The sequence below is a fragment of the Artemia sp. Qi Xiang Cuo genome, chromosome 20 (genome assembly GCF_049724085.1).
Source record: "Artemia sp. Qi Xiang Cuo chromosome 20, ASM4972408v1, whole genome shotgun sequence".
Classification (NCBI taxonomy): domain Eukaryota; kingdom Metazoa; phylum Arthropoda; class Branchiopoda; order Anostraca; family Artemiidae; genus Artemia; species Artemia sp. Qi Xiang Cuo.
Genome location: NC_142813.1, coordinates 53,597,188 through 53,624,127, shown reverse-complemented (window position 1 = coordinate 53,624,127; position 26,940 = coordinate 53,597,188). Strand labels below are relative to the sequence as shown.

The window sequence follows — 26,940 nt, the reverse complement described above, 5'->3', positions numbered from 1 at the left end:
CATGCAGTAGGCTATGAAGATAATATCCATTTTATGAGATTGAATTTAAAAATATTTCCCCAAAAACAAGTCTTTCAAAGAAAAAAAGCCATAAAAAAGAAGTAAACAGAAAATAAGAACATAAGACAACCAAAGTCATCTAAAATTTAAAATTCAAACGAAAATAAATTACCACCAATGAATGAATAAAAAGCAGGTGAACCAATGGAAAATGCAGGTGTTTGTGTGTGCCATAGGTAAGTGATTTGGTAAAACCCTAAAGAACCAGAATCAAATATAACAATTTCTCTGTTTAGTGTGTTCAAGACACCAAAACAAAATATGCTTTGTGTTAAAAAAAAATTAGTCTAGGCTGCTGAATTTTTGTCTGTAAAAATTAAAACATAAAATATCTGTAGTGTAAAATTTTATGATAAAAGTTCTATAATTACTGATAATGGAAAGAAAACCCTGGAAATCATCCAAATTAATTACGAGTGCAAATTGTTTAACCTAAGGTCAATCTATGGCTTTTTGGCTACACTTAAAAGAGTTTTTCATAGCCTATTCCACTATTATCCTAATTTGATCTGACATTTTTGGATACACATACTTTAGACACAGAAGTCAAATATTCCAGTGAACTAACTAATAAATAAAATGGATTGCTTGTTTCGATAATTTTTTTCTTCGAAATTTTGTTAAACGCAAATGTCTCTCTCTCTCTCTCTCTCTCTCTCTCTCTCTCTCTCTCTCTCTCTCTCGCTCGCTCTCTCTCTCTCTCTCTCTCTCTCTCTCTCTCTCTCTCTTGATAACCTTAATTGTTTTGAATAAGGAATAAAGTTAGATGAGTAATTTCAGATGATTTGCCTAAACTACTCATAGCACTCCAGGACGAAGGCAGAGAATCAGGAGATCAGTACCTGCCCTATGCGCAGTGGCGTAATTTTGTCAAAATCAGGGGGGCAAAGGTAAAGCCAATTTTCCCAATTCAAGTGAAAATAACAGTGAAAACTGCTCCATACAAAAAAGTAGAAGAGCTGCCATTCTTTGAAAAAATGAATAGGCACAATTAAAGCTAAACGGTTTAATTTTTCTAATATTCGTAAAATTATTCCACATTTCCTAGGAATGACCAATATAGTTTCACTGGGATTGCTCTTTTAAGCAAAAAACAATAGTAAAATTATTTAATACACAATCAATATCTTATTAAGGTTCTGGTTCGTCGGAAGGGTCAAGGGGTGGTTTTAAGCACAACGGAACAAAAGCGTAATTCTCATTAATTCTTCCTAAGGATTGCATGTGTCCATTCCTAGCGTCACTCTCAAAAAGCGAGACCAATAGAGCTTCCTGAAATTATAAAATATATTGTACAAAATTATACAATAGCTAAATTCAAAGAGCAGCAAAAAATAAATTACTGTAAAAAATCGACTTCAACCATGCATAAATAATAAGAGGAAGGGGAGTTAGAAACAAAGAGAAGAAAGGATATAATAAATAAAAAATAAAAAAAATAGAAGAGAAATAACGAGGATTTTGTCAGCCAGTTGCAAACTATAAAAACGAAAACAAACAAATATTTCGACAAGGACCTCCGCCAATTCGTCCTCAGTGCTCAGAAAAAACAAAAAAATAAAGACAAAATCTAACCTTTTGAAGTGAACTCTACAACAAGAGAAAAGATACTGAATCAAAAAACCAGTCCGAATAATATAGTTAGAGGCACCCAACCTCCTGACATTGGTAAAGCGTTCGCCCTACCAGAGAAAAATAAAACACTATTCTGGTAAAAACATCTCTGATATTTATACCCTCCTCTTTAGAGAAAACTGCCACCCCTCTACAAAATAAATGATCGGTACTGAATACACCTATCATTTTAATCATATTTGACAAATTAAATAGAGAAGTAAGATCGCAAAGAATAGGCTGTAGAGATTGCAAGCTGCTCAAATTTAAATAAATAACTAATTTGTTACAGTAACGAAATAGCTGGCATAGTTCACATTTCAAGAGATATTTCCAGAATACGCGAAAATTAAAATCTATTTTTGAATGAAAATTATAACTGTTTTTGCATTACGCATTTTTACCATATTTTAAAAGTTTAATGGTAAAATGGTGGTAATGATGGTAAAAATAATACGACTAAAAAATAAAAAAAAAATTGTTTTTTTTTCTGCAAAAAAAAACGACTACCAAGTTTCTAATTAGTTGACAAAACTTGGATACTAACACATATTTTTCAGGAAACTGAATACCGTTTTTTATGACGAAAAATTTAATTTAATTTAATTAAATTTACAGTTATGTATAATTGGAGAAGCTGATGGCGGAAACCCAATTCGTTTAGATTAATATGATTATTTTTAAACAGCTAGATAGTTTTAAATAATAGGCAAAATGACCCTTGATGACACATGTTTTAAAATTCATTTTAAGATTCACGTTTTCAAAAACTACTTATACAAAGAAATACATTTCATCGTTTCCAGTATAGCATTATAACCCTTTTTTTTACCAACAGTAGATATAGGAATAAATTAAAGAAGTTTATATTATATAGATAAATTTATTTATAGATTCTTTTACCTAAAATTTTATAGATAAATATATAGATAAACTTGGCGAATGCCAAGTTTCAAAATATTATATATAGATTGTTTTACCTAAAATTTTATAGATAAATATACAGATAAACTTGGCGGATGGCAAGTTTCAAAATAAGAAACGTGTAAAAAATAGATTATATAGATAAATTTATATTCAGATTCTTTTACCTAAAATTTTATAGATAAATATATAGATAAACTTGGTGGGAGCTAAATTTTAAAATAAGGAACGTGTGTGAATAGATTATATAAATAAATTAGATACCATAATGAATTAGGTAAGTTTATATTATATAGATAAATTTATATATAGATTCTTTTATCTAAAATTTTATAGAAAAATATATAGACACACTTGGCGGATGCCAATTTTCAAAATAAGAAACGTGTGTGAAATAGATTATATAGATAAATTAGTTACCATAATAAATTAGATAAGTTTATATTATATAGATAAATTTATATATAGATCCTTTTACTTAAAATTTTAGAAATGAATACACAGATACACTTGGCGGATGCTATTTTTCAAAATGAGGAATGTGTGTGAATTAGATTATATAGATAAATTAGATACCATAAAAAATTATATAAGTTTATATTATATAGATAAATTTATATATAGATTCTTTTACCTAAAATTTTATAGATAAATATACAGACACACTTGGCGGATGCCAATTTTCAAAATAAGAAACGTGTGTGAAATAGATTATATAGATAAATTAGATACCATAAAAAATTAGATAAGTTTATATTATATAGATAAATTTATATATAGATTCTTTTACCTAAAATTTTATAAATAAATATATAGATAAACTTGGCGGTGCCATGTTTCAAAATAAGAAACGTGTGTGAAATAGATTATATAGATAAATTAGATACCACAATAAATCAGATAACTGTAGATAAAGTAGATTTAGGAATAAGCTCCTATAAAATAGATCGATTTTGATTTTTTAAATCACTGATTAAATTTACATGACAACAGAATATTCATAAAAAGAAAATTGATTTATATGTATATATATTTTATAAATTTTAAGGTATATTTTAACATACGTTTTATCAAATTCAATAAAATGGGTAGCGAACCTTAAATACCATGGACACTAAAAATAAAACCTGATTCTCTAGACTGATTAAGCAGAAAATTAGAAAACCGTATACGTCTTAAAAGAAAAAAAATTAGGAAAACCCCGAACTCAATTTTTTATGAAAAAGCCTAACATATGCAGTTAGGTATTACGCTTAGCGGACGCCAAGTTTGAGTGCAAAATCAGCAGAGAATGAGCGAAAAGAATATGTTAACATGGAGCTGTAGAAGATGTAACTTCCCTGATTGCCGCAATCAAAGAAAAACACTGTCATAAATCTGAGCTATACACTAATATCAATATTATTAAAATATTCAAGATTAATCGCTTCAAGATTAGGACTCTCTTTCTTAAGGCTGTTTTGTGAGCAGGGCAAGGTAATGTAAAAGGATCCACTAGGTTGTTCTTCAATGACATTGACATACACAATGAAAATCGTGGATCCAGGACGCTACCTGGGGAAAACCTGTTTCTACTAAATGTTTATAGACTATAAACCGTCAAGACAATCTTCATACAACGATTAAGTAAGAAATTTTCAACCACAACACAGTCGGTCACAGATTTCATAGACCTTTAGACTTTTTAGCAGGCAGCTATGCCAAACTCAACCGGAAGAGCGTTACCATATGTCACATTCCTGAGTCGGAAGTTCAGTTCACCTCTGAGATACTTGAAAGTGTCGCAGTGGAAATGCGCTTGAAGGCATTCCCAGTGTTGAAGTGAAATATGTATAGGACTAAACGAAATATTCATTGGAAAACCATCTGGTTTGAGGAAAGGGGCAACGCCAGCGGTTTTCAAAATCATAGGTTAAAAAATCGAGAGCAAAAGATACGTCGGAACGAGAGATGACAAAACTCTGGCCTGCTCAGCACAGTAGTGGTGTAGCAAAATATATAGGATATCATCTAGGCCGGAAAAACCGGTCGTGTTTATGCTACAACAAAAGTAGAAAAATTCAGTTTTTTTTCTGTTTATTTTTATTAACCTTTAATAAAGATTTTATAAATTCAGAGAATACTTAAGTACGTTAATAAAATTAGTTTTTAACTTTATAACACCAAATGTTTCTGATTTACTCTCACGACTATTTATTAACCAGATGAAATTTAAACTAGGCTTTACCTTGATAATATACGAACGACTTGCTTTGACAGAGTGTGTATTGCCATAGTCAAATATGGCCTGGTGGTGCTGTTCTACAGTTTATCAGCGTCTTCCGTTAGGAAGACACTCCAGTGCAGGGAAGCAAAGGTATTCGCCACTCTAGGGTTCTCGTTCATACTGCCAAGACGTTTACCAACAGTCAACCTGGTCCACAGCTTCTCTTGTTTGCCAGTGAAATATACTTTACTGAAAAAACTAATTTGGCAAAGTCTAACACCTCTAGAAACAGAAATTGCATTCATTAGATCAGGAACGGAAAAAGAATCCTGCATTCACCCTGAGCAAAGGTCATGATGACCCTCTTGAAAAAGCATGGGACCCAATCCAGGAAGTACCTACCACACTCTAGCTCATCAAGCAGGGTTGCCACCCGGGTCATCAAGCCGGGGGGTCAACAACAACACAACTAGGCTACAACGGGGAAGGTGGCTTTGTTAGCTCAGTTTGGACACAAACCCTCTCACGACCACACTATATTTTGAATTTTTTCAACCCCCCCCCCCTCACACATAAGTCCTATGACAAACCTCCGTGTACGTGGCTTAGAACGATGGAGAAATAATTTTCCTTAACCAATTAAAAGCTCATCCTTGCTTATACGAGCTCTAGGAATGTGTAAATAAATGTGTTGTAACTTTTGCTTACCTGAACATAATTCTTCGATTGCGAGGGTAAAAATTCGAAAGACATGCCACCTAATGTTGCTATCATTTTACCATTCCTAACTTCCAATTCACCGGCTATCACCATTTTCTCTTTCGGCCAATCAAAAGGTAGTATATCAGGTAATTGTCCAAGAATTAAATTTGTCATTTCTGATTTTTCTTCCACCTGCTCGTTCTCAACTATTTCTTTTTTTACATAAGCTTTTTTCACTTTCACATTCTCTTCAGCAGTAGGCGAGAGAGAAATCTTTTCAGCTTCACATTTCAAGTCCTCCTTCAGGTCGAGTTTTGGTTTTTGTTCTACATCGGTACTACCCAATATAACAGGATACTCAGACGGTTCATCAATAACGTTCAAATCTATCTCTGATTCATCGTATGCTGATATAAATTTCTCACGCTTCTTGACAGTCTTTCTTTTCAGAGAGGCAGCTTTGCTGACAGCTGATGCAGTGGCGTATCTTTCTTTTCTATTTGAGCTATCTGATACACCTTGGGAAAATGTTCCAGATACCTTAAAAAAAACAAGAACTGAGCTCTGAGTTTTCCAGATGTCGCGAGAACTGAATCCTTTAGTTGTCAAATTGATTAACTTCATAAAACAGAAGACAGTGACGTATTACGCACCTTAAATCAGTTTGGAAGAAGGAACCTGACTTAATAACATACCTACACCTTTAAAGGCATTTTAGTTGTAACAAAATAAAATAAAAAATTTGAAACAAGAAATATGACACTTAAATATACACTATTGACATAATGCAATAAATACCGTTAAGATATATTGTTTAAAAAAAAAATAATGATGCAATTGAAAAAAAGAATATTATTGTTGTTTTCCTACTTCGTTACTTGATTTTAGGTATGTTAAATAAAACTTTTTTAAATAAAACTGATTTTAGGTGCGAATACGCTATATCCTTAATGCTATTAATATCCTTATTGCTATTATATCCTTATTGCTTGTCAAAACATGCTTACATTTTAAAAAACAGTCTCCAATTAGATATTGCCAGACTGTCAACTAACAGGTGTATAACCGTTCCCAAAATCAAATTCAAATATAAGCCTTCTGAGGCCAGTGTTAAGACAATTATTTCTGGGTTGAAACCAAATGTAAAGTTTTCTGAGGGTGTATCTCATTTTAAAATAAAATTAAACCACTTGAAACTAAAATGCATATTCATAATCTCATCACTGTTATAAATTTTCTTGAATTACTACAATTACTACTACTAACAACTCACCGCAGCACCAGGCCACCTGGGGCCAACACAGCTACGCACGCTCCTCCTCCATCCCAACCTATTCAAAGCCTCCTTTTTTACACCCTCCCAGGAAGTTCTCATTTCCTTTAAATCTTTCTTTATGACATCCTCCCGCCCTAGACGAGGACAACCTGCTTTCCGTTTAGCCCTAGACAGTTGGCCGAAAAGGACAATCTTCGGCAATCTGTCATCCTTCATCCACACAACGTGCCGTAGCTCCCTCAACCTTTCTTTCATTATAGCCCTAGGAAGCAGTATTGAACCACATTTTTCGTACAGCCATCTGTCTGAAATAAGCTCAGTCAGCCGGGTACCCAGAACAACCCATAAGCAATTTCTCTGGAAAACATCTAGCAAATCTTCATCCGCTTTTCGGAGCTCCCATGCTTCAGAGCCATACTTAACCACTGTCATCACTGTAGCATCTAATATTCTAATCTTGGTTTGAATACTTATCTTCCTATTCTTCCAACCTTTTTTTAACTCTGAAAAAAGTTGCTAGCCGCCAAGTAAACTGGCTTTTCTACTTTTTACATCTTCATTGCTCCCACCATCTTTACTAATAATACTACCAAAGTACCAGGTAAGTGAAGCTGTCCACTTGATCAATCTTTTCGCTACCCAACGTCACCTTTTCATCTTCGCTTATTCCTAGCTTCGTCACCTATCTTGAATTGCTTGGATTAGAAGGTAAAGATTTCAGGTAATAGGACTAATTTTACACGTTTATGCGACTAGAACGCTGAATAATATGTACTCAAGAATTACCAAATTAGCAGTGGTTTAAGATAATATCGCCAGAATCTTCTGCTTATCTTCATTTGGGGTTCCTAAGGGTTTATACAAGTGCATGAGACTAGAGCCCACACTTCTGAGTTCCCGCAGATTAAATCATTAACAAAGTCTTAACCCACTTAACTGGCTTTATCTTTAACTATAGACTCCAAATTTAATTGATTTCACCATAACTACTGACTCTGACATTAACGTAATTTTACCTATTGCCTTTAATTTTACCTAATCTCGCTTTAATTTTACATGACTTTTGATTCCACTTGAAATTTTAACGAACTTCATTCTATTAACTTTAACTATTGATTTAACTTTATCTTTAATTGTCGATTTACTTGAAAACTACAAAAGGTCTACACCCCAGATTTTTTTTTTCTACCTATGATGGGCTGAAAATATTCCTTAACGACATAAACGTACAACGTAAAAACGTACAACAATGTAAAAACGTACGACGCTACAATGCTGAAGATAGAATGGTCGTAGAATTCACAAATTCAATCAAAAATTCGTCAACAAGAATAAAAAGAATTCAGTGCAAATTACATAAAACTTACATAAAAATGAGATGAAATAGAACAAAGTAGGTTACTTGCATCTTTCTGCGAAAAAGAATTCCCATTTCCAATTACAAATGATCATCAGTGTGATTTAGGATTGTAGAATTAGAATGACTCTTCAGCTCTGCTCCTTCAATGCAGCTTCAATAATCAGTGATCAGACACATCAATAAAATGGGGAATCAGCCCCCTAGATTGCCCCCCCCCCCCGTTTTAAAATACCTTTTTTGTATTTTCATTGCAAAGTACCTTTTTGGGGTAACTTAATATACATCAATAAAAAAAAACACCCTCCCCTGAATTTTGAAATGTACATTCCCCCTCCACACAAATAAATTTTCGTGAATTGACATCCCTGTCTGTGACTGGTTTTTGTTATCATTTATTTAATTTAATGTAATGTATATATATATATGTATAAATATGTATATATATATATATATATATATATATATATATATATATATATATATATATATATATATATATATATATATATATATATATATATATATATATATATATATATATATATATATATATATATATATATATATATATATATATATATATATATATATATATATATATATATATATATATATATATATATATATATATATATATATATATATATATATCCAAACACATGACGACACAAACTAAGCCTCATAAACTTAGTTAGTGTTAAAATTAATGTCAAACAAAAAATTAAGCTTACACTTCGGTCAGAAGACTCACTTGGCCAAAATAAAACAAAAAACCATTTTTAATTAAATTAATGAACAAAGATATATGATTAGAGAGAGCATATCTTTGCACTGTGGGAGGATATTTACAGTGCAGGATTGTAGCATAGGCTCTCCCACCTGCTCCTTCAGTGCAGCTTCAAATATAATTTTCAAAAATAAGAAAGATGATTAGAGATAGCATATCTTTGCACTGTGGGAGGATCTTTACAGTGCAGGATTGTAGCATAGGCTCTCACACCTGCTCATTCATTGCAGCTTCAAATATAATTTTCAAAACTAATATATATGATTAGAGGTAGCATATCTTTTCACTGTGGGAGGATCTTTACAGTGCAGGATTGTAGCATAGGCTCTCACACCTGTTCCTTCAATGCAGCTTCAAATATAATTTTTCGCCTGCAATCAAGGCTGTATCCAGGGGGAACAAAAATGCATATAAACAGATTTTGTGTTGCGTTTTTAAATTTTTTCGTGTAGCCCCCTCCCGCGCCCCCCCCCCCCCTCAAAGAAAAATACCACCGCCGAACAAAAATTCTGGCAACGTCTTTACATGCAATAATCTTTCTGTTGTTACAGCTTGCTGTTAGCCCTGAGCATGATACAAACTTTCCTCATCTCAGAGAATTTTACAACAAAAATCATGCATAATTGAAAAAAGCCAACAGTTCGTGGTAGCGAACAGTAAGCTGGGAGTGACTCGGCTCAATAGTAATCGAAGCTCTAAAAAACATCAAAAGAATTGGCTTATTATGATTTTTCCAAATAAATAAGATTCATGAAGTTTAGTGTTACCCATCAAAAGCTACGAGACTGAGAAGATTTGCCTGATTTTTGAAAATGGGGAGATACCCCCTAAAAGCAAAGGAATCTTAGTGAAAATCACACCTTCAGATTCAGAGTATTAGAAAACCCTACTGTAGAAGTTTCAAGCTCCTATGTTCAAAAACGTGGGATTTTGCACTTTTGCCAGAAGAAAGATCATGGATGTGTGTTTATTTGTTTTTTCCAGGGGTGATCGTATCGAACGGAAATTAAAAATCCTGGTGCCCTTTTTAAGTGACCAAAAAGAGTTGGGGGGGGGCAACGAGCCCTACTCCAGAACCCCTTTTCCCCCAAAGTTGTCCGATCAAAATTTTGTGATAGCCATTTTTTATCAGCATAGCTGAAAAACCTATGTCTTTATGGGTAACATGACCCCGCACAGCGCATGAGGAAAGTGCTGTAAGTTATGAGATTTGCCCATTGCTTGCGTATAATATTTGTTATTGGGAAGTATGCAGAAATTTTTCGGGGGGGTGGGGGTGGATTTTGTGCGTTGGGTTTTCTATGGGGAGAATTTTCCATGAGGAGGGAAATTTCCGGGGATAAACTTTCCAGGGAAAACTTTACACTATGGGGATTTGACAGAATTCGTACATGAAATTCTTTTTATTTGTCTTATCTTCTCTTTGCCAACTCAATTTTGCATGTGGAGATGTTCCAGGGACATTGTTCGGGGGAAATTTTCAGTGGGTCTAGATTTCCGGGGAAATATTTCACGAAATGGGGGATTTCCGAAGTGATCGAAAAAACAATTAGAACGTAAATTCTTTTTCTTAGTCGTCTGCAAGAAATTTTACGGAGGGAGGGGGGATTTTCAGGAGGATGGAATTATCCGATGGGAATTTTACGAGATGGGGGGGGAGGGGGTACGTGGGAGAAATTTTCCACGAAGGAGTTTCCCGTGAAGGGAGAGAATTTTTCATGGAGGGTGAGCCAGATTTACCAGCATTATTTGAAAAACGAACAGAAATTAAATAAAAAACCAAGTGTTTTCAACCAAAAGTAAGGAGCAGCATTAAAACTCAAAACGAACAGAGATTTTTCCGTATATGAAGGGGTTGCTCCCCTCCTCAATACCTTACTCTTTGTGCTGAAGTTTAACTGTTTGTCCCAGAATAGGAAGCTTTTGTCCAAGAATAGGAAGCAACCCTTTCATATACGGAACAATCTCTGTTCGTTTTGAGTTTTAATGCTTCTCCTTACTTTTGGTTGAAAAAACTTGGTTTTTATTTTTTAATTAATCAAGATAAATAATATAATTAAGAATATAGCTAATTGAGATAATTAAGAATATAATCAAGATAATTAAGAATATAAACAATACTAAATAGACACAATGTGATTTTCAAAACACACAAAGCGTAATCCACGATACAAGGTTGTTTTTATAGTTTATCTACCAAGGTATTTGTCTATTAATATGGATTGTACGCTATTTAATGAGGATTAGAATTTACTTTTCAAAATTATAATAGTTATTTTTGTTTCCAAAATATATGTTATACAGCGCAATTTTGTGGCAAAAATATACTTATTTTTTTGACTAGCCAAACCATGGGCTTTTTATGGATTTTTTTTAGGAGTAAGGGGGTTAGGGTGGGTTTTTTTCGGGTGGGGTGTACAAAAACAAGTTACAAAACGAAACATAATTTGTGTATTTGTATTTTATTTTTTTTATTTTTTACGAGACGAACAAAAACTTCGAAGGGGAGAGGGGTTAGCCCATGGAGGCGGTAATCCCTACCCCCAAGATACAGCCTTAAGCTAAACTCAAACCAAGTAGAGAGGCCTAAATCAGGTTTCGAATAAACACTTGACAAAATGAAAACGAAAACTTACCTGTTCGTATCTATCATTTGCTTTGAATTTGTTTGGAAAACCCTTTTCAATTTTTTCCTTTTTTACTTTTGGTTCTCTGAAAAGAAGAAAAAGAGTTTAAGATAAATCAACACTGTCTATCTCAGCTGCGCCAATGAGTTTTAAACCAAGGAAAAAAAGGCCGTTTCAATGAAATATAGGGTAGGACCCGTGTGGAATGCAAATGAACAATTTTACTTGACAAATTTGGCTCTACAGACAAACTAAAAAAAATGAAGAATGTTGAATTAATAAAACAGTACAGGTACTACTCTGTTCCCACGACCGAAAAATATATTTCACGTGTTACAACCCAAGGTGGAGGGGGGGGCAAAACTCAAAAAAAAGATAGACAAAACATATGAAAAATATAAAGAACTTAAGAAATATCGTAAACATTTTGAAATTTAGACGAAAAGGGGGAGGGATGTGTACGAAGAAGTCCCGTATTGTTCTCAGGTACATTTAAAAATGATATAACATTTATTTTACAAAGTATGTGAGTAAATCTTTAATTATTTCTTTAATCATTTGTCCATATTAAGACAGAAAAAATAAATGTCTTAATAAAAGGTGTACGTAAGACGTTTAGAGACTAAATTGATAAAAGACCACTGAAAAAAAAACAGGAAAATTCCAAATAGAAATAAGTTTCTAAAAGACTGCGTTTCTTGCTCATGAAAGGCTAGTGCCCCCTTTGAACAGAAATAAAGAAAAACTGACCTGTAATATGTGAAGTTTTTATTGCCACCTTATGTTGTCATATAGAGTGTTCACATTGCATAAAGAAAAGCATCCTTTCTTTTCTCAGGAACAGCAGAAACTCTACGTCTTTGATTCTAGAATAAATTCCTCACTTGAGCCACGGCTGCTCACCCAACTCTGCAGGGTGACAATCTGCATCGACAAGCAGGAGAAGGTGTTCTTCTGAGAAGCAATACGCATAGAATATATAGCAGCGAATGCCCAAATGCAGTCGCTAAAGTGTTTAACTTGTGTCTTTTTGAAAGTTATGATACTTGTAGAGAAATTCGCAAACTCCGTGCACTCAGCTCAGATCGCTGCTTAAATGCCTTCCAGTTCTTGCAAATGAAGATTTTTTGTGAACAATATACAATTTATATTGTTCATCACAGCAGATACAGTAGCTAAGCAGTATTGCAAGTGGTCTCAGGCTGTTTTTGGCCGCGAATGTGTTATATTTGACACTGTTATCGAAAGGCAGACATCAATACACAAATCCAAACGAATTTCCTTTGAATCACAAGCTATACTCCCGAGTTCACTTGATCAATAATCACCAGACACAACATCCACATGTTTTCTTTTGCTGAAGTTGATCAGCTTTGGACAAAAAATTTATATTCATCAATATAATCAGCCATTGATCCATTTGTTATTTGCATTTAATCTCACTCTAGTGTCACATCCTAATAGCTCCTCCTCGTCAATCCAAAGCTCTTCAATCCCTTTTTCTTCTCTCATCTTTTGAATATACCTGATACCTTCGTCCAATAAAGGAAACTTTGATCTCTGAAGGAAACTTTGATCTCTCAATGAAAGAAACTTTGCAGGGAACAAGACTAATGATTTTCGACTATAGCATCTCGCTCATGGAATTGAACAACTACATGAAATCTTAATAATGTGTCAAACGAGAGAAGGAACTGCAATAGACTCCAATTCATCAAAATATTCAATGATCTCCTTAACATGATCTTTCTTTGATTGACCATAAGTTGCAACAGCATAAAATATGTCCTGTAGCTTTAATTAGTACTTCCTGATTGCACTGGCGGATACTAAATACCCCCATCCAACTACTACTACTACTAACAACTCACCACAGCACCAAGCCACATGAAACCAACACAGCTACGCATGCTCCTCTTCCATCCCAACCTATTCAAAGCCTCCCTCTTTACACCCTCCCAGGAAGTTCGTATTTCCCTTAAATCTTTCTTTATGACATCCTCCAACCCCAACCACGGACTACCTGCTTTCCGTTTAGCCCTAGACGGTTGGCAGAAAAAGACAATCTTCGGCAATTTGTCATCCTTCATCCACAGAACGCACCCTAGCCATCTCAACCTTTTTCTCATTATAGCCCTAGAAAGCAGGATTGAACCACACCTTTCGTACAGCCTACTGTTAGAAATTCGTACAGCCTACCCAGAATGATCCGTATGCAATTTCTCTGGAAAAAATCTAGCAAATTTTCATCTGCTTTTCGGAGCACCCATGCTTCAGAACCATATATGACACTGTCACCACTGTAGCTTACAATATCCTAATTTTGTTTTGCAGACTTATCTTGGTATTCTTCCTAACTTTTTTTAACTGTGAAAAAACACCCTGAGCCTTGGCTATTTTATTTTTAACATCTTCACATCTCTCGCCAGCTTTACTAATGATACTACCAAGGTAAGTGAAGCTTTCCACCTGATCAATCATCTCGCTACCCAAACTCTTTTTTTCATCTTCATTTATTCCTAGCCTTAGCGATTTAGTCTTCTTAACATTAATTAGTCCCTATCCAACATTGGTCAAAAATTTGTCAAAAAAATGTCTCGTATCGACTTTTGTCTTCCCATTAATTTTGTCTCTCCTCCTCCAATAATGGAGGAGGCCCCCAATTATCCTTTCTAAGTCATGTTTGCATGCTTATTTCCACGCTAAGTGGTTCCACTTCCCCTTTTTTTTTTAGAGAAGTTGGAGGACTATGGTCTAAAAATGCATGTTATGAACAATGTAGGTCTCGTCCCCTCTAAATTTGAACTGTATGTGTCTATGTAAATGCACCTCGTCGTGACCAAAAAAGGGTGAATGCTGCACATGAAAAATTTCAAATGAGAGATAAAAACAAGGTTCACATGGCACCAGTTCAACAGATTATACAGGGAAACATCTGCAACAATTACAACTGGTCCCTGAACAACATTGCTTTGCTTGGCCATGTAATTATGTTACACAGCCTTTGAGCTAAATGGGCTCAAATATTTATCCCCAGAAGGGCTAGTTTTCCTTATATTCTATTAACTGAATCTATATTTGCAAATGCCATGTATGGATTACATTCTAACTTATTTTCAAAAAAAGAAATGCATGATACACCCTTTTGTTCTTGGCCTGATAGCATGCATAACTAAACTTCTTAACGTCAACATTTTCCCCGCAAACGACTTTGTTACTTTGCCATGGCTAGAGTAATAAACATCCCCCTTCTGCTCTTACTGTCAAATGATATATTCTAAAGGTCAGTTTTCCCTTGCAGGAAACTTGTTTGTTACCCATCCCTTAAAATTATGACTGCACAAACTGATTATAGTGAGAAAAATAATAAAATTCTGAAAAACAGACCTTCCTTTTTTCTTTGCTTTTTCTATATCAGTGACACGGAGATTAGCCGCTGCTTTGTTTATCTTGAACATACTCTTCTTTCCTGAATTCGAATCAACTGGAAGCAGTGTTGAGAGTAAAGAAGTGCTGGTCTTCAAAACAGTTGGTTTGTCATTTCCTGAAACTGAGCAAATGCAACTTGTAGCAAAACCATAAGTCACATATAGTATTCAACTCCTACCTGTGCATAAGAGTACTGCTTTTAAAGCACTAATAGAGTCTACAGAAACAATTACCCATTGTTTTTTTTTGGTTTTTTTTTGTTTTTGAATGCAAACCACAGCTAGTAATAACTGAAAATTTAAAAATTTTCGAAAACAGTGTATATAAAAAAAAAAATTATTAAAAGTTGACAAATTTACACTGTAGTAACCCTATTTTGTGTCAGAGCTTGGAGATCAAATGGAGCTTCAGGAAAAGCTTTCTTCTTTTTGGGAGGGATTTAGAATTTTGTGGTAGGGGGAAGGGGGCAAATTATATTTCTCCAGTCCTCACAAAACAGCATTCACTACAGGTTTTTTACTCCATTTTTTTCCTGTAATCCAACAGGATCTTGAACTAGGTAAACATAATACTGGTATTTACCATGTTTTACAGCAGATTAAAAACTCGACTTTCATGGCATGCAGCCAAATTTCCAAGACATTCCAAGCCACACAGGTATCATTTATTCTCAATTGTTTCATGAGAACTGTTCAAACACTGCTGGTCTAAGCCTCTATACGTTTCTGTTTCAAATCCCCTGCTACAGTTTTTCCTCCCTGCTGCCCACACTCGACCAATTACTTAAGACTACCACTGAAAATTATTGATCACTGCTTAGTTGAGTGTAATATAACCTAACAAACAAGATAAAGTAAAGCTACTAAACTGCTTCAAGTCTCACAAGTTAAAGTCTATTGCCAAGAGCTTACTGAATCAAACCTATCTGATGAGTGAAGAGCTAAAAACTTTCATTCCAATGATTGAATTCTTAGGGGCAAATCCCTATATCAACATCTCTAGGGTGACACCTTGGCAGGTGACTTAAAAAATGCTAGGAAATAAGAAGAGGAATAAATAATATAACTATTACAATCTGGAAAGTCATTAACACTGAGAGCAGAACAAGAAGCTCTTTAAATTTTGATTCTTTCAATTTCAATGAATATATATATATGCATATTCAAAAGTTTTTGATAACTTTTCTCTAAACCTTATTATCAGTGATTGGAATTTTTTGCATCATTATAATAATAATAATAATAATAATAATTTATTTTTGACCCACTATGCAGAAAATGAAGTGGAGTACACAAGAAAAGAGAAAAAAAAATAATAAAAAAAAAACCCACAAAGATACATTTAGCAACAACACAATAAATAAATATTACACTCAATGCGCTGTGGCTACCCGGATAAGTGGGTGGTTAACACATAAATTAGCATAAATGTTCTCTTGAAGACGGTTACTTTTTCTGACAAAACAATTTACAATATCCGGAGCACCAAAAATCCGCATCATCTTTTTATTACTGTATCTGCGAGGCAGATACAATAGAAACTTGAAGTATCGGAAATACATAATTCTAATATCCCTAATATCCCCTGGCCGAAACAGGATGTGAAGGCCAGCTGGGAACAAAACCGCAAGGTCACAAAAGCTCGAGTACAATTTAGCCAATGCTTTTCTGTTATATCTTCCCCTGTTGGGGACAATTTTGGCTTACCCCAGTTTCAGCTTCTCTTTAATATTACTCAATGCCCGGAAACGAAATAAGGTAAGCGATTTGCAAATATTGATCCCAAACCATCGGAAAGATTCAACACCTTTTACAGAAAATACGCCGCAATCAAGTGGCGTTGCTGAAGATTTTGAAATTAAGCACTAAATACTCACATTTATCAGTGTTGAGGCTTAATTTGATTCCCCCATACAGCTACGTTACTAGTAGCACAGATTTTATTAATGTAAACTTTGACCCGCTAAGAAGCAGAAAATCATCCGCACATGCAATATAGTAGACGTTTGACAACCCTCAAGAGTAAGTAAGCAATATCGTATTAAGAACTTTCAATAAACAAGCTTTAAAAATATGAGGTGAAAGCACACCACCGTGACAGATCCAAGATTTAACTTGGATTTTGCCAAAGGCCCGGGAACCCTGCCTCAACTGAATAAATGAATTCTGGTACCAAAACCGAAGTACACAAATAATTGAACTATTCATAACCAAACGTGCCAGAGAAAACCATGCCTGAGAGTGACAAACAGTATCGAAAGCTTTAGATAGGTCTAACGCACAAAAGTGAACTTCCGCTTTTAAACGATGTGCTTCTTGTAACACCTTTGCAAGTATACGGTGGGCATGCTGGCATCCTATACGCGACTTAAAACCGAACTGATTTCCGTCATAATCCACCTTATCTTGAATAAATAGGAGCAATACATATTCAAATAGTTTGCTTAAATTACACACTACAGTGATAGGGCGGTAGGATCCACAATTAAGCGGATCCTTCCCTCGCTTCAGAACAGAGGTAACAGTACCACACAGGAAAGAATCAGGCAATAGTGAGCTACTAACACATATCTAAAAAAGTAGTTGCAGACGGCTAATCAACTCGGGAGGATCGTTTCTTAAATGTTCAACACAAATTCCATCCAAATCAATAGACTTAGATTTTAGTTTTTTAATGCTTTTCACAACAGACTCAGCGTTAATAGGGATAATATCTTTCTGGCGTAGTCTACGCGGAATAACTGAATCAAGCAATCTACAAAACCTGGAATGGACTGCATAATTTACTGTACTGAAAATTGTCGAGTAATGACTAACCCATGAATCACCAGGAATTAAACTGAACGAAACAGTCGGGTTTAGCTTACTTGAATTCACCACTTCACTCCATTGCCGAGGATTTTTTGGAAATTCCTTACCCTTATATCGGATTCTTCGCAACTAAGATTTGAAGTAAGACTTAGTTTTTCTTTTAATATTAAACGAACGACCCAAAGTTGGGTAGCCACGCGTATTCCAAATCTGAAGCCACATGTTCGTCCGATTTTTAACCAATTTCAACTGAAGATCCTCTTCTTATAAAGAAGCTCTGTTTTTCAAACGGTTACATGATACAGGGACAACAACGGACTCGGTATGCTTGAGGCAGGCATCTATCAAAGAATAGCAGAAATTGAGTTGTGATGGGGCATTAGGCGAGAGGACACTGGTTCAAAGTAAATGGTAAGGAACTGTCACAGATGAGAGCAGAGTTGCCAAAGTACAGATATATAATGTCCAGTTAGCTTTATTCCATTCACGCTTATCATACCATTTCGTGCCCCGTACAGAAGATTTACACTGATTCAGGGCAGAAGAATGCGGAAATAGAGACGGTAAGAGAGAGGGGGAGGTGATCATAATCTCTTTCTTCATCATGAACCTCGACACTCGAGCATATCACACCAGCCGAGCAAACACAGTGGTCTATATCAGACACACATCCACTATTATGAATATACGAAAAATTGTTTGCTAATACTGTCATAAAACCAATTATCAGTAGTCAAAGTGTATTATTCCGAATATAGTTGCCTCCAAAAACAAAATTGTTTAGTGTATTGATACCTAAAACAGAGGTCTTTTGACTAGAGATACAGTGAGTTAATGTAGAGATCTTAGTGGATAGATCTTCTGTATCTTAGTGGATAGTAACAGTGGAGATCTTAAGATTCTGTAATCAACAAATGCTTTGATTCATAATAATGAGGCTGGTAGTGGTTTCTTTTTAATTCAAAAAAAGAGGAAACAAACACAATAGCCCTAGATATGTAATTTGACCACAACAGCAGCTGAAAACCTTCAAAATGAGGTTAGAAGTCAAAAGCTGTGAGAAAGTTTTTCAGCTAGTTTTAAGGACGCTTCTCCTCTCCTCTGTGTTACAGAGCCCTTGATGGTGGAAATATATAAACTGTATAACTAGAATGATAAATTTTAACATTTAGGGTTAATTTTTTGGTAATGATTAAAGTTAATGAGACAGAATTTCAAATGTTCTGTATTAATCTAGAATTACCAGTATATTTGGATACATACAAGACTTTGGACTGGATATCTGTGATTTTTCCTGGAGATAGGGATGAGGTGTCTGGGTTTTTCCTATGGTAAGCTATGGCTAAAATCACCAAAGACTCATTTTCATGTCCGTTTTTTTCCAGGGTAGGGTGTCTTTTATTTTAACTGATTTTAAAAGAGCAACTTATGTCAATAGTCCTCCTCCTCCCCATGTGCAGACATGCATATAGATAATTCCCTGTGTTAAATCTGTGGATTTATTGATGTTTTGCTTCACCTATTTTTGGGATCCAGCTCAAATTTTATTCTGTTTCAGCAAATTATTTCAGATTCAAGTAACAACTAATGTAATCTATGGAATCCTGTCATTATTTTGAAATTCTTTAAGGAATGAACTGTTGCCTGAATATTATTATTTGTATCTCTTAATTCACCCTCTTTATTTGTCTAAATCCATAATCTGTTTAAATATAGTCTGTGCTAGGCAGAAATTAGCAAAGTTCTGTAAGTACTACCGTACTACTACTACTACTACTACTAACAACTCACCGCAGCACCAAGCGGTCTAAGGCCAACACAGCTACACACGCTTATCTCTATCCTAATCTATTCAAACCCTCCCTATTTACATCCTCCTAGCGATTTCTCTGGAAAACGTCTACAGATCTTCCTTTATTTTTCGGAGCGCCCATGCTTCACAACAATGCTCGACTACTGTCATCACTGTAACTTCCAATATTGTAATCTTGGCTTGCAGGCTTATCTTCCTATTCTTCCAAACTTTTTCCAACTGTGAAAAACATCCTGGGCCTTGACTATTCTACTTTTAACATCTTCACTACATCAACAGTCTTTACTAATGATACTAGACCCAGGCACCACGCCGATGACGGAGGACCGGCAACGGCGGGGCTAAAAACAGCAGCGACGGCGCGTCACTTGCACGATCAATGTTGACCGCAAACATTAATGTTTTCATCAGTCTTTCTCAAATCACAGCTTAAATTTACAAATTTACTTTCTCTACACATTGACTGTAAACTTTCATAGGATACTCCACCTAGTAGCTACTGGTAGCAACCAAACTGTCATATTCTTGTTAAAGTCTCTTACCTCCCTTCACACTCCCTTTTGTATTTTTTTAAAGCAGCGATATAATGTTCTATGAGATCCGTCTCTGCTCTAAATTAAAAATATAATTAACTTTTTGGCATCCCTGCTTTAAAAAATTAATAAATTTGAGATATTATCATTTAAATATAATACCTCCCTAACCCCCCCCACCCTCCGGATACCACCTTGATAGAATACCGTCTCTACTTTAAAGTAAAAAAAATTAACTTTTTGGCATCCTGTTACGATAAAAAAAAATCAAGGTACTATCACTTAAATATAATAACTCCCTATGCCCCCCCTCTGGATACCATCTTTATAGGATACCGTCTCTGCTTTAACATACAAAAAAATAATTAACTTATTGGCATCCCTGCTTTCAGAAAATATCGAGGTATGGTCATTTAAATATGATAGCTCCCCCCCCCCTCTGGATACCACCATGATAGGATACCGGTCTCTGCTTTACAATAAAAAAAAATAACTAACTTTTTGGCATCCCTGCTTTCAATAAAAAAAATCCGATATATTATCATTTAAATGTAATACCTCCCTACCCCCCCCCTGGATACCACCTTGATAGGATACTGTCTCAGCTTTACATTAAAAAAATAATTTACTTAATAATTAACTAGGTCAATATATGGTTCAAACAAACACGCGAAATAACGTTAAACACCTTAGTGTTCCTTGAAAAAAAAAAATTTTGGGTATGAGTAAAGGAGTACGATGACAACAAAAAAAATGTCGAAATTATTCAGATATACCTCAAATTATTGGAAAACTGAGTCATGGATTTGCCGTGGCATTCAATAAGATCCAAAGAATCTAATTAAAAGGGAGCACACACAAAAGCCAAATCAGGCCAGTAGCCTATGAAAAATTGCAAAATACCCAAGACAATGAACAAGTCCCAATGGAGGGCCCTGGGTCTATCGAAATATTTCAATGGTTTCCCAGGGATATTTGACATCATTTTCTTCCGTCTCCACTTTAAATGAAAAAAATAATTATCTTTTTGGCATCCCTGTTTTCAATTAAAAACAAAATGAGGTATTATCATTTAAAAATGAAAGCCCCTATCCCCCCCCCTCCCCTACAGGCAATAACTTACAATTTTTTATGAATCATATTTTTGGGGTAACTTCCGTTTCAATATTTGATTCCCCAAGCTTTTAAATAGATTATTATATAGATAATTTTTTTCTCATTAGAAGGGTTTTTTTGGGGGGAGGGGGGTAAAATTCTTTCGGAAAGAAGATTCTATATTCTTTAATCTATCAGGCGTTCAACAATTGTGTATTAAACATTAAGCAAATCTTATCTAAAAACAGCAAAAGAAAACAAAATTCTGAAAACTTGCGATTCAGCTGTAGAAACAATTTGTTGACTATCAGTTTCAAAATCCAACTGAAGCTGTATAGTAGTGAATGCATTCTATTCAACTTAAAAATAAAATTCTTGACTACAAATGATGTAAGAAATAGCAATGGGTAAACTGCATTCGAAATGGTTGAATCTCATTTCATAAAGACGATACTTTTTTTGTCAACATATGAAGAACTGTGTATATTGCAATTGCATCTGTCTGTTTTTTATGCAAAGCAGCATAAGAGACGAAAATTAACGTACAAGAGACTAGTGAAGAATTATGGTATGCAAAGTAATATTTGGCAGGGAAAGTCACAGGTGATAAATCGCTAGGGGTGGCACCGCGATTGGGTAATTTTCGGGGATTTGGGGAACCAAATTTTTTTTCGAGGTGACGCAGATTTTCAGGGAAATACCCGAAAATTCGGGGATAGTGCAAGCCCTGCTTGATTTCTAATAAGGAAAATTGAAATACTAAACCACACGAGAAAGGAAAGCTCCGACTTTGTGGTTGACGAAATAAAGTGTGCTGCAAAATTAATTGAGTCAGTCAAACGCCATCGCCTCTGCCTGCGCCGCGCCGGCTGCGTAGCGACACTTTGGCGGCGGTCAACCGAGCCTCTCGTCGGCGGCGTTCGGTTGATCCACTGGCGCGGCGCCGGGGTGTAAACAATACTACTTAGGTAAGTAAAGCTGTTCAATTGATCAATCTTTTCGTTACCCAGCGTCATCTTTTCATTTGTATTTATTCCTAGCCTTTGCAGCTTAGATCTCTTATCATTAATTTTAAAACCTATTCTAGCAACTTGAACCCGCAAAACCTCTAACAAGTTCATTAATTTTGCTAACACGTTCATCTAAGATGCTTAAATCATTAGCATACTATATGTCCAAGAAAGTTTTACTTTCCCGTGTTACGATCATGATTACCGTGTTCTCCCATTGCCTTTCCCGTGCTCCTTAAGACAAAAGCTATAAAATGATCCACATAAATGGGGATAGGACACAACCCTGATTAACACCTGATTGAACACAAAACCAGCTACTAACCTCATTTCCTATTTTAACCACAGCAGTGTTATTCTCATATATAGCACTAATCACTTCAATGTATTTGTTTGATATACCATACAAGGATAAGACCTTTGCTAAAGCTGTTCTATCAGCTGAATCAAAAGCTTGCTCATAATCTATGAAACTGAGGACTAAAAGCGTTTGATGTCACAGGCATTTCTCAATTATTAATCTAAGAGTGAAAACCTGGTCAACACATCCTCTACCCTTCCTGAAACCATACTGTTCTTCTCATAAAACTTTGTCTACAGCATCTCTAAGTCTAAAAAGTATCATCATACTAAGCAATTTGCTTCCTACAGAAACCAGGTTAATGCCTCGATCATTACCACACTCACTTTTATCAACTTTCTTAAACACGGGCTTAATTAGGGTTTTCCTAAAATCACTAGGTACTTTTCCTTTTCCAAAAATCATATTCATAATCTTCAGTGACTTATTTCTAACCTCATAACCACCCCATTTAAGAAACTCATTTACCACACTATCAGCCTCTGGGAACTTATTACGGTAGTTTTTAATGGTTTTAGTACTGTCACTAGTTCTTTCTCACAAAATATATCTTCCTTCACATCCAAAGTGTCACAAACTTTTCATTCTCCTCAATTCCTTTTAATCTATCAAGGTTTAGCACATTCCCGAAATATTCTGCCCATCTCTCTTTAACTCTTTTCTTATCACTAATTGTGGACCTGTTCCTATCTTCAACTTGAACAAGTCCAGATTGACTATTTCCTCTGAATTTATTAACACGTCAGTATAATATTTTACTGTTATGCCATCTAGCTGCATCTTTCAGATCTTTGGCAATTGTATCCATAGCCTTCACTTCACACCTCCTTAGTTCATATTTTAATGTTTTCTCCACTTTCTATACATTCCTCTTATTTTCATACAATCTATCACTCAGATAATTCTTGTACAAGCCACTCCTCCTCTCTATTAAACATGAAGCATTTTCACTAATATCCCTAGCTGTGTTCCTGACTTTCTTCCCTAAGACACAATCAGCAACTTTAAAAAGCCTTTTCCTAAAATTATTCTATCCATCTTCTACATTGTCAACTTTTAAACTCTCCAGTCAAGTATTCAACTGTTCCCTGAAAGTTTCTCTTGAACTCTCATCCTGGAGTATACCAACATCACAGCTTCCTGGAAGGTAGTTTCCCTTCCTAAATATCAACTTCGAATTAACCCAAGACACTGCTAAATAGTTATCTTTACTTTGAACATCAATAACAGCACTCCTACATACCCCAATATCTTGTACAGATCATGCCAGTCTTTGGTTAACAACAATATAATCAATAAGGTTAGCTGTTTTACCATCATGTGAATACCATGTTAACTTAAAGACCCTTTTATGACCAAATACTATGTTGGTTACAACTAGATTGTTATACCTACAAAAGTGGCTATTACTGTTTTCTTTTTCTACACCAAATTTAGCTAGATTAGCTAAATTTAACTAGATACCATATATCCCTATTTCTACCAAAATGAGCATTTTGATCAGGATGTTCATCTGTTATCTAGCAAATAATTCAACATTCAAAAGCTTACCACAAGCTTACCAATCAAAAGATTACTGAAGCCTTTTCCTAGCCTCTTCCTTTTTAATTGTGATAGAATTTACCAGTAAATTATAATTTTTTTAATTATTCATCAAGGTTGAAGGTGAATTCACAGCTCAATGTATCTTTCCATGTCCTTCTAATCAGGAGCGTAATTTTCTATGAGTCAGGAGGGGGGTGTGCAACTGCTCCTCCTGAACCTCGGTTTTCCCCTGAGACCCCTCCCAGACCTCTGTTTTCATTAGCATAAGTTTTTCTTTTTCATTATTTTTCACTTCAAATGCTAACTGAATGGTAGAAAAAACATGTGTGGTATTTTAAAAACTAGTTGTATTTTTTATAATGGCCAGTTTACTGATCTATCAACAGAGGAGGGACTTGAGGGAAGCAATACACTTTTAGAAATCTAGATATGTATTCGAAATCTTTGGTAATCATTTTCTACAGGCAGATAATAAGGAACAAGGTGTCCCTTTAAGTATTTGAAACAAATAGAAAGGTCCATTAAACGTTGTGTTTGTCCTTGACCTAGCTAAGTAATGGGGAAAATTGCAAATTTACCATTTAGTCAAATAGGCCTATTAAAGCAAGTAGCCCTGAAACCCCAAAAGCAATGACTTTCAACAAGTTAGCAATCAAAAAGGTTAAATATGAAGGGTAGTAGTTCTCCAGAGGGAGACATGCTAAAACAAAAAGAGAGGCATTTTCCAGTAGATTGCTTGTTTTATACTCTTTTTATGGCTAGGGTCCCATTTGCAACAATTCAGCTCCCACCCTGGTGGTTCTGTGTTTAGCCTTAGGAAGTAAATGTAATCAAAGTATAAGAACAGATCCAGAGCCAAACAGTGGACCTTACTATGATGAACATCCAATAGTGTATAAACGAAAGTAATTAAGGCTATAGAAATACACATAAGAGCGAAGGTAACATCCTATCAAATTTATAAATATTCACATAATTTAGCTAGGAAGACAGTAAATGCATCATCTAATGACTCTTTGTAGCCTCTTTCAAAATTTAATATTTGCTTCTGGAGCAAATTCCATTTTAAGCCCTTAAAGGAACTCAAAACAGCCCACAGTATGAAAATATGTATCTAAAAAAAACTGCCCTGCAAGAAAAAATTGTCATTTATAGCTGATTCAGGAATGGTAATTATTATTTTCATTAGTTTAGATAGTAAACTGTTATGTTGACAAACTTAGAGGAACTTTTATTAATAGAGGCTCTTTTTTACAAATAGTCTGAAACCCCTTGAAAAACATACCACAGCAAAACAAAAAGTACACCATAGAAATAATCATAACTGAAAACTTTATATAGGAAACTTACAGCCATACCCCTTGAACAACAAGGAAAATAAATCTTTTAAAATGAAATCTGTCCTATAAGCAATTACTAAATTTGGAAAGAACATAAAAAAAGGCATCAAATGATATATTCACTTTCTTCCTAGCAAGAATATGTTAATATGCATAAACTTACCAAAATTCTTACTTTACAATATGCATCTATTTATATTAATCAGATTATCACATTTCCTTTTATTTTTATTCACATTTTCAACTCATTTAAAAAATATTATTTTATTCAATATTCAAAATAGTCACTCAGGCCAAAATGGACATCTTGAGTCCACACAGTATAACCAGTTTTATAACAGATTAATCAATGGAAAGAACAGACAACAAACATAGCCTATTATTAGGGCTATATATGTGTCCATTAAGGAGGGTAAAGCATTGTCAGGGTAGTGGCTATTTTTTTAAAAGGAACATATAATAAGGAGCCAAATTTTACTACTCTACATATTTAGCTAAAAAAGTTGTAAGTTATTCTACTACGAAACAATTTTTTTATTGTGCCTAGCTTATAGGGTAAATTTGTAGCTCACAATGTAATTTAGCTAGGATGAAAGTGAATATACCACTTGATGCTTTTTTATGCTATTTCATAATACAACAATTGCTTCTGGGGCAAATTACACTGCAAGCCCCTAAAGGGCTCAAAACAGCCTATAGTAACTAAAAGTTTAAAAACATGTTTCTAAGAAAAACCATCTAGTAAAAAAATTTTCATTTGTAGCTGATTCAGGAAAGTTGATTATTATTTTCCTTAGTCTTAATATCTTGTAAACAAATTTGAAAAAATTTACAAAAAGGGCTAAAAACCCCTCAAGATGATGTCAGTTTTGCTGTGATATGTCCTCTTTGGTGACTAGGGTAAAAGACCTCATTTTGGGAATGGCCAGTTTTCTTTGGCATTCTGGAAAAATAGAAAAGGGTTTTGGACCACCCCCATTTTACTATAGAAATATGCAATGTGTAAGCAACAAGTAACAAGAGCTTGCCTTTTCTTGGTGAAATTTTTGCCAATATTTTGTCAGCATAAATTAAAAATATGTTTTCTGTTTTGATAAGCAATTGAAAAGAAACAGTTATATTTAGCACTTGTGATTTATAGAATGAATATCAAGCAATAAAAGTTACATTTTTAGAATCAGAAGGAAATCAACTTTCTGTTAATATGTGAATAAAACTGAAGCACTGAAAGGATATATAAATCAAAATAGTATAGTCGGTATTTCAGAAAAGAGGTCCTTCTAGGTAAGTCAATAAACTAATCATTTCAAGTATTTACTACTACTACTACTAACAACTCACCGCAGCACCAAGCCGCCTGGGGCCATGACAGCTAAGCACGCTCCTCCTCCATCCAAATCTATTCAAAGCCTCCCTTTTTACACCCACCCACGAAGTTCCCATTTCCT

At 34.7% G+C, this 26,940-nt stretch overlaps 1 protein-coding gene across 1 annotated transcript; it reads right to left on the bottom strand.

The window, feature by feature from the left end:
• Positions 1-1,100: 1,100 nt before the first annotated feature.
• Positions 1,101-15,135, bottom strand: LOC148940357 (uncharacterized). The gene is made up of 4 exons (XM_089105780.1): positions 14,944-15,135; positions 11,566-11,641; positions 5,513-6,046; positions 1,101-1,332 (listed from the first exon to the last, which is right to left on the bottom strand). The coding sequence occupies exons 1-4, from the start codon at positions 15,012-15,014 to the stop codon at positions 1,192-1,194; spliced, it is 822 nt and encodes a 273-aa protein (XP_088961906.1). The 5' UTR covers positions 15,015-15,135; the 3' UTR covers positions 1,101-1,191.
• Between the last annotated feature and the right edge of the window lie 11,805 nt (positions 15,136-26,940).